The sequence below is a fragment of the Chelonia mydas genome, chromosome 10 (assembly GCF_015237465.2).
Source record: "Chelonia mydas isolate rCheMyd1 chromosome 10, rCheMyd1.pri.v2, whole genome shotgun sequence".
In the NCBI taxonomy this organism is placed as follows: Eukaryota; Metazoa; Chordata; order Testudines; family Cheloniidae; genus Chelonia; species Chelonia mydas.
In genome coordinates this window covers 61,212,174-61,229,625 of record NC_051250.2, presented here as the reverse complement: position 1 = coordinate 61,229,625, position 17,452 = coordinate 61,212,174, and the positions used below count along the sequence as shown (strand labels likewise).

At 40.3% G+C, this 17,452-nt stretch overlaps 1 protein-coding gene across 1 annotated transcript in view; it reads right to left on the bottom strand.

Moving 5' to 3' along the window:
* Positions 1-17,452, bottom strand: part of MYO5C (myosin VC) — a 58,260-nt gene that overhangs the window by 32,507 nt on the left and 8,301 nt on the right. The window contains exons 4-19 of the mRNA XM_037911199.2: positions 17,083-17,227; positions 16,479-16,635; positions 15,175-15,318; positions 13,099-13,180; positions 12,055-12,162; positions 11,392-11,498; positions 9,939-10,204; positions 8,828-8,909; positions 8,483-8,623; positions 7,383-7,508; positions 5,862-5,945; positions 4,809-4,943; positions 3,752-3,849; positions 2,364-2,450; positions 2,170-2,281; positions 411-622 (exon numbers count right to left, since the gene is read on the bottom strand). Coding sequence (XP_037767127.1) covers positions 411-622; positions 2,170-2,281; positions 2,364-2,450; positions 3,752-3,849; positions 4,809-4,943; positions 5,862-5,945; positions 7,383-7,508; positions 8,483-8,623; positions 8,828-8,909; positions 9,939-10,204; positions 11,392-11,498; positions 12,055-12,162; positions 13,099-13,180; positions 15,175-15,318; positions 16,479-16,635; positions 17,083-17,227 — 2,086 coding nt within the window. The remainder of the gene's footprint in view (positions 1-410; positions 623-2,169; positions 2,282-2,363; positions 2,451-3,751; positions 3,850-4,808; positions 4,944-5,861; positions 5,946-7,382; positions 7,509-8,482; positions 8,624-8,827; positions 8,910-9,938; positions 10,205-11,391; positions 11,499-12,054; positions 12,163-13,098; positions 13,181-15,174; positions 15,319-16,478; positions 16,636-17,082; positions 17,228-17,452) is intronic.

The following is a 17,452-nucleotide window of genomic DNA, read 5'->3' as shown; positions in this document are numbered from 1 at the left end:
AGATGACTATCACTATGTGGAACCAATACTTTTAACTAAATGACATGTCTATAGTCCCAGTTTCATGAGTCAACATTTGTAATAGAAGTAATTTAAAATGCTAAAAGTGAGGTCACAGCAGATGCAGGTGAATTTGGGTCTAAAATTACGGGTGTTCCCTACTCTGGGGTAGATTCACATTAAGTAGCATTTTAATTTGGACTATTCCTGGAAACAAGTCTAACATACAGAGCCAAATTGTGACTCAAGTGCCAAGTGGGCATAGAGCCCAGTTGCCTGGTCAGGCTCAGCCCACATGTGCAGAGCGCTAATCAAACTCTCCCCCATATTTACACTTGCATGTATATGCCAGGCATGAGTCTGAGCTCTTTACACGTGCCCTCATAGCAAACTGATTTATTATGAAGTACCGTACAGCCCGCTGTCCACGGAAGTACTGCTGTATTGTAACAGCTGCTTGTTTTATACGGAGGAATTTCTTCCGTTGATGCCAGCTTCGAACATTCTTTTGGATCACGATGCATGCTTGTCTCAGTTTATCTGACCGCAGTTTTTCTAAATAAGCAACCTGCCCTGCTCTAAAGAAAATTTTTGTTCTCCCAAACTGATACTGGTTAGGATCCTGCAAAAGAAAACCATAGGTTTATTTATAATCTGCAATCTTCTTCTCCTTTTTGGGGGGCAGAGGGACAGGCATAAATAACTGTAGCCTAGCTATGCCAAAACGTCAGAAACACAGTTAACGACAAGCAGTCTCCCTACAGATTTGGGGAAATATTTGAGCTCTGTGCTCACTCCACAATCTTTCTGCTTCAAAAATTAAGGATCTAAATGCTAAAAGAGACTGAGGAATTTGCATAAGGTCAGTTTTATATATTTTATAGTCACACAGCACTTTTCATACAATTACATCTCAAAGCACTTTACAAACTATGGCCAAAATTCTCCTCCCAGTTACACCATTAACTGACTCTGGGTGTAACTGAAGGCAGCTTCTGGCCCTGTGTATTTATACTTCAGCTGAAGTTCAGTCACCTCTAAGCTGAAGGACTACAAGTAACTGGTGTAATGTGAATACACATCACACAGGAATGATGGAAGAGAAGGAAAAAAATATTTTCAGCGAGGGATAGCCTTGGTGCAAAACGTGACATGGGATCCTTAATGTTTAGAGCAGGTAGACTACTTTCGGAAGTCTTAAGAAGCCACATACACTAAACAGCAAGGAACTCAATTATCCACTTCAAGAGGATGGAAGGCTGAGCTGAACTTGCTAGGATTAAAGCTTTGGCTTCAGAGAGTTTGATTGCAAGATAACACATTATTAGAACAGCACTGCGCTTTACTGTATTCCACTTAGCATGCATGTAGCACTTTCTTTTCATTGACCTAAAATGCTTTACTAAGATAGGTAAAGTATCATTATACCCCTTCTACAGATGGGGAATCAGAGGTGCAGAGAGGTTAAGTAATTGCTCACACTGAATCAGTGGCCGGTGGAAAAGAACAAAGGCTCTGTGTTCAATGCACTACTCCACAGCTGATTAAATGACCTACCTACTAATAAGATAAATAATATTTAAATCATCATTCATATTTAAAGAGTAAATACTTTTGTGAATTGGATCCTTTGTATTTATATTTAAAGCTGCGAGTGTGCCACAGAGATCATGGATTCCGTGACTTTCTGGGACCTCCGTGACTTCTGCAGCTACAGACTTCTGCAGCTGCGGCTGCTGCTGGGGTGGCCCTGGGGCCAACTGCTCAGGCAGCCCTGGGCAGCTGGCCCCAGGGCCACTCAAGCAGCGCCCAGGGCGGCTGGCCCTGGGGGCCACCCCGGAGCAGCAGTCCCGGGAGTGGCCCCGGAGGCTGTTGGAGCAGTGTTCCCCAGGGTCCCTGGAGCAGCGGCTGGCCGGGGCAGTCTTCCCCTGCCACCAGAGCAGGGGCCAGCTGTTGGCCCCCAGGTTCTCACCAAAGCAGCGGCGCCCTAGGACCGCAGGAGCAGCTAAGATTTAGTCAGGGGTATTTCTAGTATAAGTCATGGACAGGTCACAGGCCGTGAATTTTTGTTTACTGCCCGTGACCTGTCCATGACTTTTACTAAAAATACCCGTGACTAAATCATAGCCTTATTTATAACGGATGACAGCACAGAGCAGAAATGCTAACCTGGATTAGCCTCTGCAAAACAGTCTTGCAAATCTTTTTCTTGTCACTTAAAGAGAGTTCATGCTGCGTCATGAGAATGCTGTAACGGCTGAAAAATTCAATGTAGGTCCACCTATAAAATGAAAAATTGGTGAATGTAAATTATTTCAGCAGATCTAAATATATGTATTCAAGAAAAAGGAGTAGTCACGTACCTGGATGGATAGCTCTGTGAGCTAATTCGAATAGTTTCCAAAACACCACATGCTCGCAGTTGTTGCACCACCCTTTTTGAGTCAAACCTAAGGGAACAGAACTTATACATTATTTTCTTCCAGTTTTTATATGCCATGTTTATAACCATTGTACTTCTTGCAAAGATTAGTACCTGTATGCACAATTGGAGATATCACAGTTTAATATAGAGGTTCTTTACCAGCAAAACAAAATTGCAGGTGTTAAATATTTCTGAATTATATAATAATGTCCTACACACTCACACTCTCTTTCTCTATACATATATATGGAAAAAAACATGGAAATTGAACTTCAGGGCTTCCTCCCAAAAGACAAATGAGCAGTACATTTATTTTTCTCTTACAGAGGCTTTGTTCCCTTCAGTGCTAAATTTGAAAGTGTATATTATCAAATGGCACAGAATCAGTCAGTATTCTCAATATATAACATACATACGGGTAAATTCTCACTAGCAACTTTAATAAAAAGTGTTTTATATTGTCAAAGCCTATTTAAGCACTCTTTAGAATGCCAATTCCTGAACAACAGATCTTTGTGGCTGTGTAATATGGTACCACGAAGGCAGACTTAGTGTGTATATCTCCCTTGTCAATGCATGTATCCGTCAGCACTATTAACAGACATCACATCTCTGAGCCAAGAGATTTTCCTGTATCTCTGCATGTGAAACTCATTAATGGTTGCGTGCTTGTCATGATTAAAGACTACTCCAATTTCAAAGCGATTGGTAGCAGTGCTGGCTCTCAGAATTCTGAAACACTTGACAGACACATAACATTAAGAATGCTCTTCTTATTCACAACTATTTCAGTGCGTGTTGTAAGTATTTTAGGAAGAAGGCAAACATTTTGGATGTGACTGACGTTGCACGTAGGAACATTCATAGAAAAGAGCTAACACCTTTATAAATATTTTTGTTAAAAGGGTAGGTAGTATGAAGGAGCGACTTTTCCTCCCAGAAACCCACCTGTACTAATCCACATCACAGAAGATCGAGCACACCCATTCAAACTATCTACCCTCTTAAAACTAAAATGGTCAGCATTCCCTCCAAAAATGTTATAGCAAAGAAACAAAAAAAAAAAATAAATCATGGCTTGAAACCTTTTAACTCAACAGAAAATTTTCCAGTGTCTTAATAACTATGACCAGGTGAATCATGTAGCATTAATTGTTTATATAAAAATATTAAATTGTTTTATTTTAGTAATCTTTACGGGAATAAAATACATTCTGTATCTAAACTTCAGCTAATAAAAACACTTTACTGATACTTGGCTAATCTGAAAAATAAGAACATATATTCAGTCTTAACATAGTATTTCAACAGCACTAGTGTACTCACTCAAATGGTAACTTCTCATCATTTGGCTTTATACATCGTACATAGTGAGGAGTGGTTGCATTAAGTGTTTCCATAAGTAAATACAAAGAACTGCGGAACTAGAAAATATTAAGATAACAATTTAGCTAATTTAACGTTCCTATCAAAGTAATACATCTTTGACTTTTGATTCTGAGTTAGTCTCTAGCTGGAAACTGTGACAAAAAATATAGATAGCAGTCGTCTCAGAGTTCTGATAATTAAAATGTTGGCACTATTTACTGTGAATGTTTTCACACACAAATACACAAATACACCCACTTGCACACAAAACTGGGATACTAACTAGTAGCTGGGGCTATCCCTAGCTGTACAGCACACTAGACATCCTAGAATAATGTTTCTAAATACCATAGTACCAGATACGCACTTAGGAATAAATCTGAATTTCACGCCCCCAAGTACAAATTCCTGAATGCCCGCACTTCACCAATATTTTCTACTTCATAGAATCATAGACCCATATGGTTAGAAGGGTCATCTAGTCTAGCCCCCTGCCAAGATGCAGGATTTGTTGTGTCTAAAAAGTGCTGTTTTAGGAGGAATATTGAAGAGTCATGGCCACCCCCTCTTGGCTGATGTTGGGGATTGAACTGGAAACCTCTACGGCAGAGGTTCTCAAACTTGATTGCACCACGACCCCCTTCCAACAACAAAAATTACTACAAGACCCCAGGAGGAGGGAATGAAGTCTGAGCCCCGCCGCCCTGGGTGGAGGGGCCAAATCCTGAGCTTCGCCATCCCGGGTGGGTGGGTCCAAAGCCAAAGGGCTTGAAGCCCCAGGTGGGGTGAAGGTGGGGCTATAACCTGAGCCCTGCTGCCCTTGGGCTTCAGCTTTGGCCCCGGGTGGTGGGGCTTGGGCTTCGGCCTGAGGTCCCAGAAAGTCTAGTCTAAGCCAGCCCTGGCGACACCGTTAAAATGGGATCGTGACCCACTTTGGAGGCCCGACCCATGGTTTGAGAACTGCTGCTCTACAGTTAAAAACATGACTCTTTAGAGCTTGAGTTAAACTCTATACCTTACTGCCAACCGTCGTCCGGAACTGTTTGTTAGGTGGCTTGACCACTGTTTTTGCAGATTTGACTGTTATAGCTGACCGGAAGGGTGAAATGGGCACTGGATGGTCTTGAAAAAAGTTTGCACACAGATGAAACTAAAAGCGTAAGAGAAAGGATCACCGTTAACATTGAGAGTAATTGTAATAATGTTTTAATATAAGAATTCTAATAATGGATGTACAGGACAGAAAAGACATTGTTAGTCTCAGATCTTAGGCCAAATCTTGTAGCTTTTGAGAATGGACCCTTTGATTTAAGATTCATAACTAACTAGGAAGCAATTACTGCTGGACTTCATTTCACCTGAAAGACCTGAAGCCTGCAATTAGACCTGCATGGAGCCTCACTGACGTCAGCGGAATTGTTTGGGGGTACAGGGATACACCCGCGTGGACATGATTACATGACTGGGTTAAATTCAGACTATTCATGTTATTTTAAAAAGGTTATTTAAAACTAAAAATTTGTTTTTCTTTGTCAGCTTAAGTTAGATTCTTAACAATAGGGCTGCATAGTCAAGAGTAGTAGGCCAAAAAGTGATAAAAATCTCTTTTGTTTTCACCTTACGTCTGCTTGAAAGTCAAAGTAATTCTTTCTATGCCTTTCCATTATTTTTTGTCTCCTTTTAAAAATAATCAGTGCCCCGCAGACATGATAAACTATCAGTTTGCATATACCTCAAGAAAAAAAAGCAGTTTTAATAAACTGAGATTTCAGTTTCAAGCTTCAGAAGGTTGTTTATGAAGAACATTACAAAAATACTTAAAATATTAACTTGCTGGGTAACTATACATAAGAATAAGTCTAAACAGTGTCCTTTTAACTTGCAGTGTCACTTTGAAATTAAAAGTATACAGTTTGGAATTATTTTAGATCCATAGTAAGTGTTTTCAGGAAAAGCATTCTTAATTTAATAACATTAGATCAAAGTATTTTCATCTTAATCTTTATTCATATTCCACAAGAATTCTGGTATCGCTAGTAGAATAATCAGCCATGATGAATTTACTAACCGTGCTGTTTTTCAAGATGTCAATCAATACCTCATACACTGTATCTCTGTTTTTTTCCAGAAATCCTTCAGATTTGTACTCTACCTGTGCAAAAAAGTGAAATTAGTAATCATAATGGCAACAACATGAAAAATTAATGAAAAGAAATTCCTTTATCCCTTGGCGGTGGCACTGGGTGCAGATGGGCTGGTCTCAGAAACTAGTCCAATATTTTTATTATTCCTAACCACTGTAGGTAAAATTCTGCCTTTATCAGTTGCATTGTGCCAGATGTATAACCAGCAATTGTAAGAGCTGGACAAACTGGCTCAATATGCAGCCAGTTGCATTTTTCTTCTGTTTTGATTAGGAACTGCATTCAGCCCCAGCTACCACATTCAGCAGCCTGCAATGTTCTTGATTGTTAGCAGAGGAACACCTCCTTGACAGCTGACCACCTTCTCTTAAGGTCATCATGCACATTGTGGTTGGACAGTCCTTCTAATGATCTCATCTCATTTATCCACTGCTTCTGTTACTCATTTCCCCTGACTTAAACTCTAAGTGGCCCCTGAAACTGAGAACTAAGTTTCAAATATAAATAAAATAAAGATACTAATAAAACCTGCTGGTACTAACTGAATGTGTGTCAGTTGGATCCCTGACTATTTTGCTTATATGTTGTATGCTTTTTCTGCAACCTTAGTCTGAAGTTTTTGATCTTATACTCACAAACTAACAATTGTGGGCTCTTTGAGACAGGGACTTTATCTTCCTATCTGTTTGTACAGCACACTGTGGGCCCATAGGTAAGGCTACATTTTTGTCACAGGTATTTTCAGCAAAAGTCACTGACAGGTCACAGGCAATAAACAAAAATTCACAAAAATGGCCCGGGACATGTCAGTGACTTTTGCTATATACCCCTAACGAAAACCTGGGCGGGGGCCCGGGGTACTCTGTGGGGGCAAGTCTCGGGGTGCCGTGGGTGGTGGGCCAGGACCCCCCTGCTGGTGCTGGAGGGGGAGAGACCAGGCTCCCTACCCAGCGGCGCGTGTCTGCAGCTCCGAAGGAGAGAGAAGGCCAGGGGGCTCCGCACGCTGCTCCCGCCACAAGCGCTGGCTCCACAGCTCCTATTGGCCGGGAACTGCAGCCAAGGGAAGCGGCGGGAGCAGGGCCTGCAGGCACGGAGCCCTCTGGCCCGTCAGCCTAGGAGCTGCAGAGATATGCCGGTGGGAGCCAGGGAGCCCCTGACGTAAGCACTGCCCTGCACCTCAGCCCCCTGACCCAGCCCTTGAGCCAGCACCAACCACTGCAGAAGTCATGGAGGTCACAGAGTCATGGAATCTGACTTCCATGACCTCCGTGACAGATACGCAGCCAATAAATATATAATAAAATAACAACAACAACATATATTGAATATAGCTTATAAAGATGGCACATGTACAATTCCATTTACATTTTAATAGATTTTTTTTCCTTCCTGAATGTTATGTTGGTTGAAAAATGGTGAAATAATACAGTAAAATATACACCTACCTTATCAGCAAAGTGCTGGATGATAAAAGATGTGTTTGACATTTTGGGCTTTTGAAAGAATGGGTTCTTGTTGATATAATTATTATATAGCTTTTGAAGCCAATTTTCATCAGTCCCCTGAGGTAACTATAAAAAAGCAAGCTGTGAGGCTGTTTAATAAAATACTGTTGGAATGTCAACAATGAGGAAGCCACTTACGACCAATAAATGCTATTCAAGCAGCAGACATACAATGTGTTGTGATGATAAATAGCATGTGAGTTTTAATCTCTTTCAGAATAGCCAGAAATTCCCTTGGGAAAACCATTTTAAGAAGAAACAGGGTCTTATAAAGCAGCCAAGGTACATAACCTGAGAAAGTTCTGTAGGCAGGCAGACCTCCCTGCCATGAACGCTGCTCCTTGTTCTGAAAGGGCAGTGGCAACATAATTCCAAATGAGGCATAATTTAGCTGCCCAAGAGATCTATGACAATCAGGCCAAGAGAATGGTACTGGGTGAATCACTGGGCTTGATCAGTAACTTTTTACCATCCTATGCATGGTATGGATTCTGAAAATCAGGTCATAAGTGACTTGCCAAGGTCACACAGAATCACTTTGGATTCTCTTTCCCATGCCTGTCCTTTACCTTTAAGGCCGTCCTTTCCCTTTTAGAGGAAGGGCCTCTAGGGGTACATGGCAGAAGGGAAGGAAAAATGGAGTCAGAAGTGGGCAAAGAAAAAAGGAGAGGAATAGTGAGAAGAGAAGCCTAGATGGTGCACAGGGAGCTGAAGGGTGTGTAGAAGGAGAAGAGGGCAGAGATGTAGGACTGGAACAGTCAGGGAGTGCTTGAAAGTGAGGAAAGGAAGCTTGAATTTTATGTAGAATAAGAAAAGAAATTAACAAGAGCAAATGGTTTTCAACTAAAATAATCAAATAGAGATTCTTTACAACTTTAGAAGACTACAAAGATTCAGAGAATGATTACTGCATCAGCAAGGTGCTCATCTTCTTAATTTAAAAGGAATCAGAATATGGTTTAAACCACAAATTCTGCCTGAAACACAACCTGCAGAAATGTTTTCATACCAGTTTATATGTATAACAATTTAAAAATTACCAAGCACTCTTCATCTAGCAGCTCTAAAATGCCCATTTTAGCTTCAATAAGGTCAATGACTGGTTGGTTGTCATAAAAGTCTATTAGAGTCCATGGGATGTCTTCCTTCATATATTCCTCTTGTTCAAGTTTAAAGACATGCTATTAATGAAAAATGTCAGCATTATGAAAAGCACATGTTAATAACTCAGGAACAAAATACAGGCATTTGGAAAATAGAGGTAAGGTAAAATATATGTGTAACATGCAGTAAAGTATAAGAAAATCTCTTTTCTAAGTATTGCTAATCTTTACAATAAAGACACCAATCAACACATACAACTGCAGCAAAATATGTATACAAACCTGGTTAAATTGTTGTTGCAGTTTTTCATTAGCATAATTGATGCAAAACTGTTCAAAACTGTTCACATCAAAAGTTTCAAATCTGAAATACATTTGAAAAATTAGGGGCAGATATTATTAGATAGGAGAAAAAAAATAATCACAATCACTTAAAAGTGAGTGCTAATGTCCCGATGGGATTTTGAGAGAAAACAGCTGCTTATAAGGAAATTACTTCCTAAACTTTCAGTTTCTTAGAGGAGGTCTACACTTGTGGTGGCATGTACAGTACAGACATTGTAGGCCCAGCTAGCATGACTATAAATAGCAGAGTAGATGGTGAGGCATGGCTTAACTGAGTAGAGTGTCCTACATGCCTGAACCCTATGCAATAGTCCCTACACAGCTCTCTACATGCCCAAGCAGAGCCTCCCATGCCTACACTGCTATTTTTAGCAGTGTTGTGTCCCGCTGCCAGAGCCTTTCCCCTCCACAGCGAAAGACTCCAGCAGCGGGGAAAGTCTCCTCTCCTCACAGCTTCCCCCTTCCAGAACCTTTCCTTGCTGCCTCACACTGCTGGAAACGTTCACTGCCTCATACAGCTACACACCGCAGTGAGAGCAGACACAGCCTGCCTTTCACCACAGTATGTAGCTACATGTACTATACACACGCAAATGTAGACAAGGTCTTAGACATAATGACCAAAACCCTGGTGTGCAATGGGGCTGCTCTGTGTTGCAATGGTGAAACAAAGCAACCCTAAAGTTAACGTATCCAGCCATCAGAGGAGCATCATCCCATCTCAAAGTGACAATACAACTTTAAATTGATTTCCCCAAATTTACTTCTGATAAGGTGCATATCAAAGACCAATGTCCTAAGATGTACTAAATCCAAGATCAGTTGTCACCTTGAGACACAGATATTGATATCCATCAAAATAAGAAGTTGCCATTGCCCTTCATGCAAAAGATTTTATGGCGCAGAAGACTGCATCCTTTTGATTAAATGGATGCCAATTCATTGTAGGAAATGCATCATATTTCCCAGATATGTAGGAATAAGAACTGGAAAACAGAGGAGAGTTGTATCATCTGAAAATAATTTTTTTCACCAGAGATAATCTTACCCATAAATGTCCAAAACACCAATAAAAGTGTGCTGCTTTCCAGAAAAATGCAAAGCTTTGTTAATTCTTTCCACAATGAAGTCAAACAGGTGAGAATAGATCTTCTTTGCCAAAGCATCCCTTGCATTAAGAGCTTGGAGTTTTGTCATAGGCTTTATTACAGTCTCTGAGGTAGTGATAATTTTTCGGTGGCACAACCATTGTGCCACTTTGTCATTGTCTAAATCCAGAAGTTCACAGAATATATTGAGATGTTTATCCTCCAGCTTTAAAGAAGAAAAATAAACATTACTAGATCTTATGAAAAGTTTTAACTAATGAATTATTACTAAGGCTAAGATTTTGTCATGGGTATTTTTAGTAAAAGTCATGGACAGGTTGCAGACAATAAAACAAAAATTCATAGAAGCCCATGACCTGTCCCTGACTTTTACTAAAAATACCCTGGGGGTGAGGGGGAGGAAGAAGGGACAAACAGAACCTTGCTGGGGCTTGCAGCTGCTCCAGCCCCACTGCTGCTCCTGCAGGCCAGGAACCGCTGCTCTGGTCGCCCTGGGACTGGTTTTCCAGCAGCCCTGGGACTGACAGCTACTCCAGCCCTGCCCCAGAAGACATCACGGAGGTCCCGGAAAGTTACGGAATCCATGACAGAATCATAGCCTTAATTACTGCTTAAAATGTCTGGGTGAAAACCTGGCTCTATTGAACTCAATGGGAGCCCTTGCCACTAACTTCTCTGGGGTTGGGATTTCAGCCTATGATTGTTGGTTTGGTTTGGTTTGGTTTGGTTTAATTGGTTTTTAACAACACAGGCACTTCTTACACAGGCAAAACTCCTGTTGATGTCAATAGACATTTTTCTAGAAAAAGCACTGCTGAAAAGGACCATTTATACAACCAGGGATGGACCAATTAAACTGCACCTCATATGGGCTGGGGACAGCATAGGTGGCTTTAACCTGTCTTATGGTTCCCCTGACCTTGAGATCACCAAGTGATGGTGTGGTCCCATAGCACAAATCTGAACGGCCTTGAGGCTGATCTGTTTTGCAGAGGCTGTAAACAGCTCCAAGGGGTCATTCTAGCAGCTGGGGATCAGCTGGATGCAGGCACATCTCAGCCACACACCTTCCCTTTGTGCCACGAATCAGGAAGGGGAGTGGCATAAACACCAGCAACTGAGGATTCTGCTGAGTAGGAGGAATCCTAAAGTGGTCTTAGTTTGCCAGGTTTAGGGCTGCTTTATGCACCCAAAAATTGAGACCAAGTATTTTACAAAGAGTCTTGGCAAAGAATGCTCACAAGGTAGGATGTCCCAAGACAGCCTGTAACATAGAGATAGAGGAAGGACGTGACAGGTAGCTGGGGAAGATACGAAAGGATTGGCAATGACCCACCAGATAAAGAAAACTAAATATAATAATTCAAATATTTGAATGAGCAAATGTCTTACACTGACTGAAGATTTTTCATCACCGACAGCTGTCATTTGCACATTGCCTAAGTGTAGGATGGCTGCCAGTATTTTAAAAACATCCATCTGAAAATCCTCCTTCAGACCTTAAAAAAAATCCCTATTCATTTGAAATACTCAAAGCAATAAAAACATCCATTAATAAAAAGCATGCTCTAGGAATACTTGCAATGCTGTATATAATCATTAGCGATTCTATAAGGACTTGGTGAAGACACTGCTGGTTGCTGTGCAGAGCTATAGCTCTGCCTACTCTCTGCCCTCCCCATCCCCAGAGAAGTAATTAGGGACAAATCCCTGTACTCTCCTGAGTGGTGCAGGGACAATTCCACTTTTGCCCTTCAATAGATCACACAAGAGGGTAGGAAGACTCCTTATCTCCCTTTCCTCCACAACATGCCAGCCTGAGGCCGAGTCAGACTCTTGCTCTAAGTAATTTATACCACTAACAATGAAGACCAATTGCTAATAGCCAGTTGATGTTGCCAAGTCCCATTAAAGCAAATAGCAAAACAGCAATTCTGCAGGTAACTACTACACATTCTCCCCAGTTTTTTTCAAAACTTATTTGTCATTGGTCATTTCAGAGGCAAGCTCGCTTTGCTAGTTTATCAATATGTGTTGCCAAGTATTCTCATTTACCGAGTAGAGTGAACGTCTTCTGGGTCTCCATCATATCTGCTCTGTCATCGACTCCTTCAATAACAGTGTTGCCACCCATTCTTGTATAATTAAATTCTTCTGCATGCCCTATAGATGGAAAGTAAAACTTGTAACAATTAACGTACTTGATAGTGGTACAGAGAGTCTTTCATCAATAGGCCAGTAGCTATGAATGAAAATGGAATGAAAGCTGTTACCATCTGATAGTTCTTCTAAAATGAGCTCATTGTCTTCGTGTACTTCCGAAATAAACAGGAATCCACATAACAAAACCAGTACAACTGACACTAACCGACACCCCTTTTGGAAATCTAACAGAGGGCTAAGGATTGATTGGTAGGGAGACAAACCCTCTTGAGGCTGGTCCTCCAGATTGCAGTTTAAGCTCACATGGAGCTTGTACCATGTCGCTGCTCTGTGGACAAATAAAGAAGCCTTCACTCCCCAGGACTGTCAATATGGCATCCTTCACAAGCATATTCACTAAATAAAGAGTGTGATTTTCAAAGACACCTAAGGACCTGATCCTACACCTCTGAAGTTAATGGAAGCTTTGCCACTGACTACAGTAAGAAGGCTTAAACCCTAGGCAACTTAGAGTATGTCGACACTGCGATGAAAAACCTGTGGCACCAAGTCTCAGAACCTGGGTCAGTTGACTCAGGTTCGCAGGGCTTGGGCTGTGGGGCTAAAAATTGCAGCGTTATGTTCAGGCTCAGGCTGGAGCCTGGGTCTTGAGACCTGCCCCTCCCATGAAGTCTCAAGTTCCACCCTGAGCCAAAATGTCTACACTGCAATTTTTTAGCCCTGGAGTAGGAGGCTCATGAGCCCGAGACAGCTGACGTAGGCCAGCCATGGTCATCCTGCAGGACTTTTATTGCAGTGTAGACATACATGCTGGCCCACAGGTCCCACTGAAAGTCAGTAAGATTTGTGCTCTAAGAGACTTAGGGCTCTTGAAAATCCTACCCTTAAAATGTAACACTGCAAAGGTGAAGAACAGATTACTTTCTTGAGACATACCCAATTTAAGATGCTTAAATTCTGGTTGCAGAGCAGAAGCACACAGCTGGTAGAATATATGGTAATTTCGTTCATTCTCTGACTGCAAATGAAAGAAAAGGAACCCATTATACTGGAGAAAGAAAAATAAACATGGAAAACGTGTGGCATTTGACTATAATTGTAGAAGAGTGAATGATTATCCAAGTGTAAATTCTATTGCAATCTAGTTTGAGTCAAATATTGCCTATGCTAAAATGGATATGCTTTTAGATTTCAGCAAGCACCTGGGCTGTGACAAAACCAAGTGCACTTTCTCTGCAAACCTGCATGTCAGTGTGCAGAGTTCTTTGCCAAAGCTGTTACTTTAATAATTGATTCAGGTAAAAAACTAACAAGGGCTGGCAAATATAGCAATCAGCACTGCTTCCTTTGGGAGTGCTAACTGAAACACTATTCACAGAAAGTGGAAAGCTCTCAAGACTATTTTTATAACCATCTGTTAGGTACAGAGATAGCTGTTCTCAGTACCTGAGAAGTTATAAACACAACTACAAGCAAGCAGTAAAATCTTTTGTTTTGTGTGTGTGTGTTTTTTTAAACAAAAACAACCAACCACCAGATATTTTCCATGCTACTTTAGCACCATTATTTCACAATACCCTAATGACTGACATAATTAGCCCCGATCCTGCAAACACAAACACACATTTAACTTTACATATATGAGAATAAAGTGAAGTATATTCATAAGTGTTTGCAGGATTAGAGCCTTAGAAAAATAGGTTAAATAAGATTCCACAATGCTACAGTTTGTGCATCTCAAAGTTTAGTGTTAACCACAACCTGTTTTGTCAATTTAACCTTAAAAGGATTTCACCTATTATGTGTTACTGAAAAAGGTTTATGTTTCCAATGTGCTTCTATTAACACTGGCTTTATTAGGGCAAATAAAAAAATCCATCTGATCATTTAAGGTATTTAAAATTAATGAGATTGTTGATCACTTATATCTAACTTCTATTATAAGAGAGGAATTTCAGTTGATTATGCCACCCCAAACAAACACTCTGCCCTCCCAAAGCCAGAAGTGGAAATTTTGTTAACCAAGTTGCCAAAATCTCACTTTAGATAGAAGTTTTTTAACACTGTTGTAGCTTGGATAGTGCCTAAGTCTGTCAATCGCTCAAACTATTCACTTTAAAGAGCAGTCTATCTAAGTACTTAGATAGCCCATCACCACAGTACCTGAGAAGGTTCAAAGTATTTACTTTCATCTTCCACTTAAACCTGTCCAAACAAGTGACTTAATCTAGCCAAGCCTCCAATGTGACAACTTGAAATTTGAGAATGAAGCAACGCAGGTTTTGCTAGGGGAAAAGAAGTTACATTCTGGTTTGCTGTGCCATCTATACTAGTTGAAAAAAAAGGAATAATGTTAATTTCTGTTAAGTAAACTTGCAGGGAATTTTTGCCCTCATCAAATTCCTCAGCTTCATCTCCATTGTGTATTCCAAGATCATCTTAAATAATGCAAATGAAACACACAACCCATGCACATTCATTCCTTCTCTCCCCAGAGTCAGCTCTAAACCACAATCTGAAATACTGAATTTCAGAATCTACGCAAGCCACCTAGTAAGTTCTCATTTTTATGCCACTATGAGGAATGACTCTAAAATAAGCTCCATTGCCCAGAGAGGCCAATGTACCGCACAGAGCAGCCGATCCCACAACTCCTCCTCCTTCTACCTTGACCCTGCCCCCATCTTGGCCGCACAGAGCAGACTTCTATTTTTGTGGCTCGGAGAGGAGAAAAACAACAATGTGATGATATTGGTGGGAACACAATGTCTCACTGCATTTCCTACTGTGAGATCAGAGCCTTTCTGCTCTCCTCCATACGGTGTAAGCAGAGAAGGAATATATATCCCTAAATAACATTGGTCTCCTATTCCAAACAAAGGTACACACTAAGATTAATACAAATTATGCAAAACTTCACTTACCTCTTTTAGTATAATGCTAACAAAGTTAAGAGAGTTGTACAACAGTGATTTCACTGAAGTTGGCTTTTTTAAACTTTATTTCACTTACTTGAAAGACAACCCTGGATTTCTCAAGCAGGTACGTCCTCATGTTGGCGCCAATGATTTGGTGTGTCTGATCAAAACTGATTTCAGTGTACTTCCCGAACCGACTGCTATTATCGTTGCGTGTTGTTTTCGCATTGCCTACAGCCTATGAACATGGTGAACCTCTTTAATGCCCAGTTTGTGTCAACAGAATCATTCATGCTGTCCAGTTTTCAAATGTGAACATCTAAAGAGGAGTAACTCTCTCAAAATATGACTTAGGCACATACAACTTTGGGCATTTATGCATCTAAGGATCAATCCGAACATCCAGAAATGGGATCTGGATGTTCTATTATGAAACAAGTCTGGAAATTGTTTGTCTAGAGACTCTGAGCCTAAAGTAACATGCATATATTAAACGCAACTCTATACAAACTAAGCACTAACATAAATAAGTCTCCTTTGTGGATGGGTTCTCAACCTTTTTCTACCCACAACTACAAAACCACCCACTTCTTTTCTCCTGTAACCATATATCCAAGAATCTTTCCTGCTGGTGCAGACAAAATAATAAAACAACCCGCCTACATAGTGCAATATACAAAAATTTGATTATTTTTCAAAAGTTCTTTGTGATGCCGTGTGTGTGTGTGTCAATTTGAAAATCTACATTTCAAATATACATAAAAAGATAAAGGCAAACATTTTCAAGTTTGGGTTCCAAAATATAGAACCTAAATAAAGTGGCCTGATTTTCAGAGGTGTTGAGACTCTAATCTCACTCAGAAATTGAAGAGAGATGTGAGTGCTCAGAGCTTCTGAAAAATCAGACCTGTGATTTGGATGACTTAATACGGATTTCCATCTGCCATCACTTAGACTGAGTTCAAGACCACCTACAATTATCATTATCATAGTGTTGTTGCTGAGTTATTACAGATGGTTCCAGTTAGAAAAGAAGGAATTTATTTTTTTAAAAGGTGGTTAAAGGAGAAGATGGTGAGATGAAAAGTGTGACAGCACAAAACTGCAATAAAACAATAAGTATAGCCCACTGGATACAGTTATATACATTATACTCAATACTTCACATAGGCAAGAAAATTAAACATATTTGTGACACGGAAAAAAGTGCACATATATGTTGAATATTTTTGACGTAGCAGAGCATGTCACAGGACTGGGCTCTTAATATGTATACAGTTTACTAAGAGTTACTGAATACCTGGAATGCTCATTGACTTCTACCATAGGAGCTCAGCAACTTTCAGGATTCAGCCTTTAATGAGTATAAAGTCCCTTTACTTTCATCCTTAAATTTACCTCTGTTATTGGGTTGGATGCCAGTACTTTATCCTCCACGTGCGCATTGCTGTTTGACTTACTGACTGTGGCAAAGTATCTCATAGCATATCTAGCAGACACAGTTTTTCCAGCTCCTGATTCTCCACTGACTATAACAGACTGATTCCTGTTGTTTCTAAAACAGAACGATAAGAAGGAGATTTTAAATATCTTGCTAGTCTAAATATATATATGCATGGGATAAATGTTATTGTGACCAGCACCACTGCCAGCTTTCATCTTCTCCTTGGTCTTTTAGCTTCTCCTGTTTTGTTTGTCCCTTGCAGGCTGTAGTCAACACAAATCACTGAGCTAGGACCACCTTTGTCCTTTCCCCATGAGAGGTATTAAGAAGTAAGTTCCAGAAACTCTTTACCCCTCAGCACCTCTCCTCAGAGGTTACAAGGTTCTTTTCTCTTTGAGGGTGGGCTGCATGAAATTATCCAGACAAAAGGAATCTTAGCTGCTTGGACATTTACAAAACAAAATTCAATTACTATTATTTGGTTACATTATTTGCCATCAGATTTTTGAATTATATTTTAGAAGAAACAAGTGTTAAACAAATGAAAACGGAAAGTACCTTGCCATTTGTTTGTAAGCCTCTTCTGCCACAGCAAATATATGTGGATCCATATCCCCCATGTTCTGCCCACTATATGCATGGATAATGGCATCCCCATATATTGGCAACTGTTTATAGGGGTTCATTGCAACCAAAATGATTCCTATGAAAAAATACACAGTACAAAATCAGGTATTGTAGAAAATGGGATGATACATCTAACAAAAGGCAAGATATTGAAACTAGGAACCTCAACTAAATTGCTGCATTGTAAAAATACTCATATCTGAACTAACCACTACGCAAGGGCCTGATCACTGAAGCAGTCCTTATTCATGCATAAATCACCCTGGCTTCAAGAAACTTAATTAACAAATTACAGGAAAAC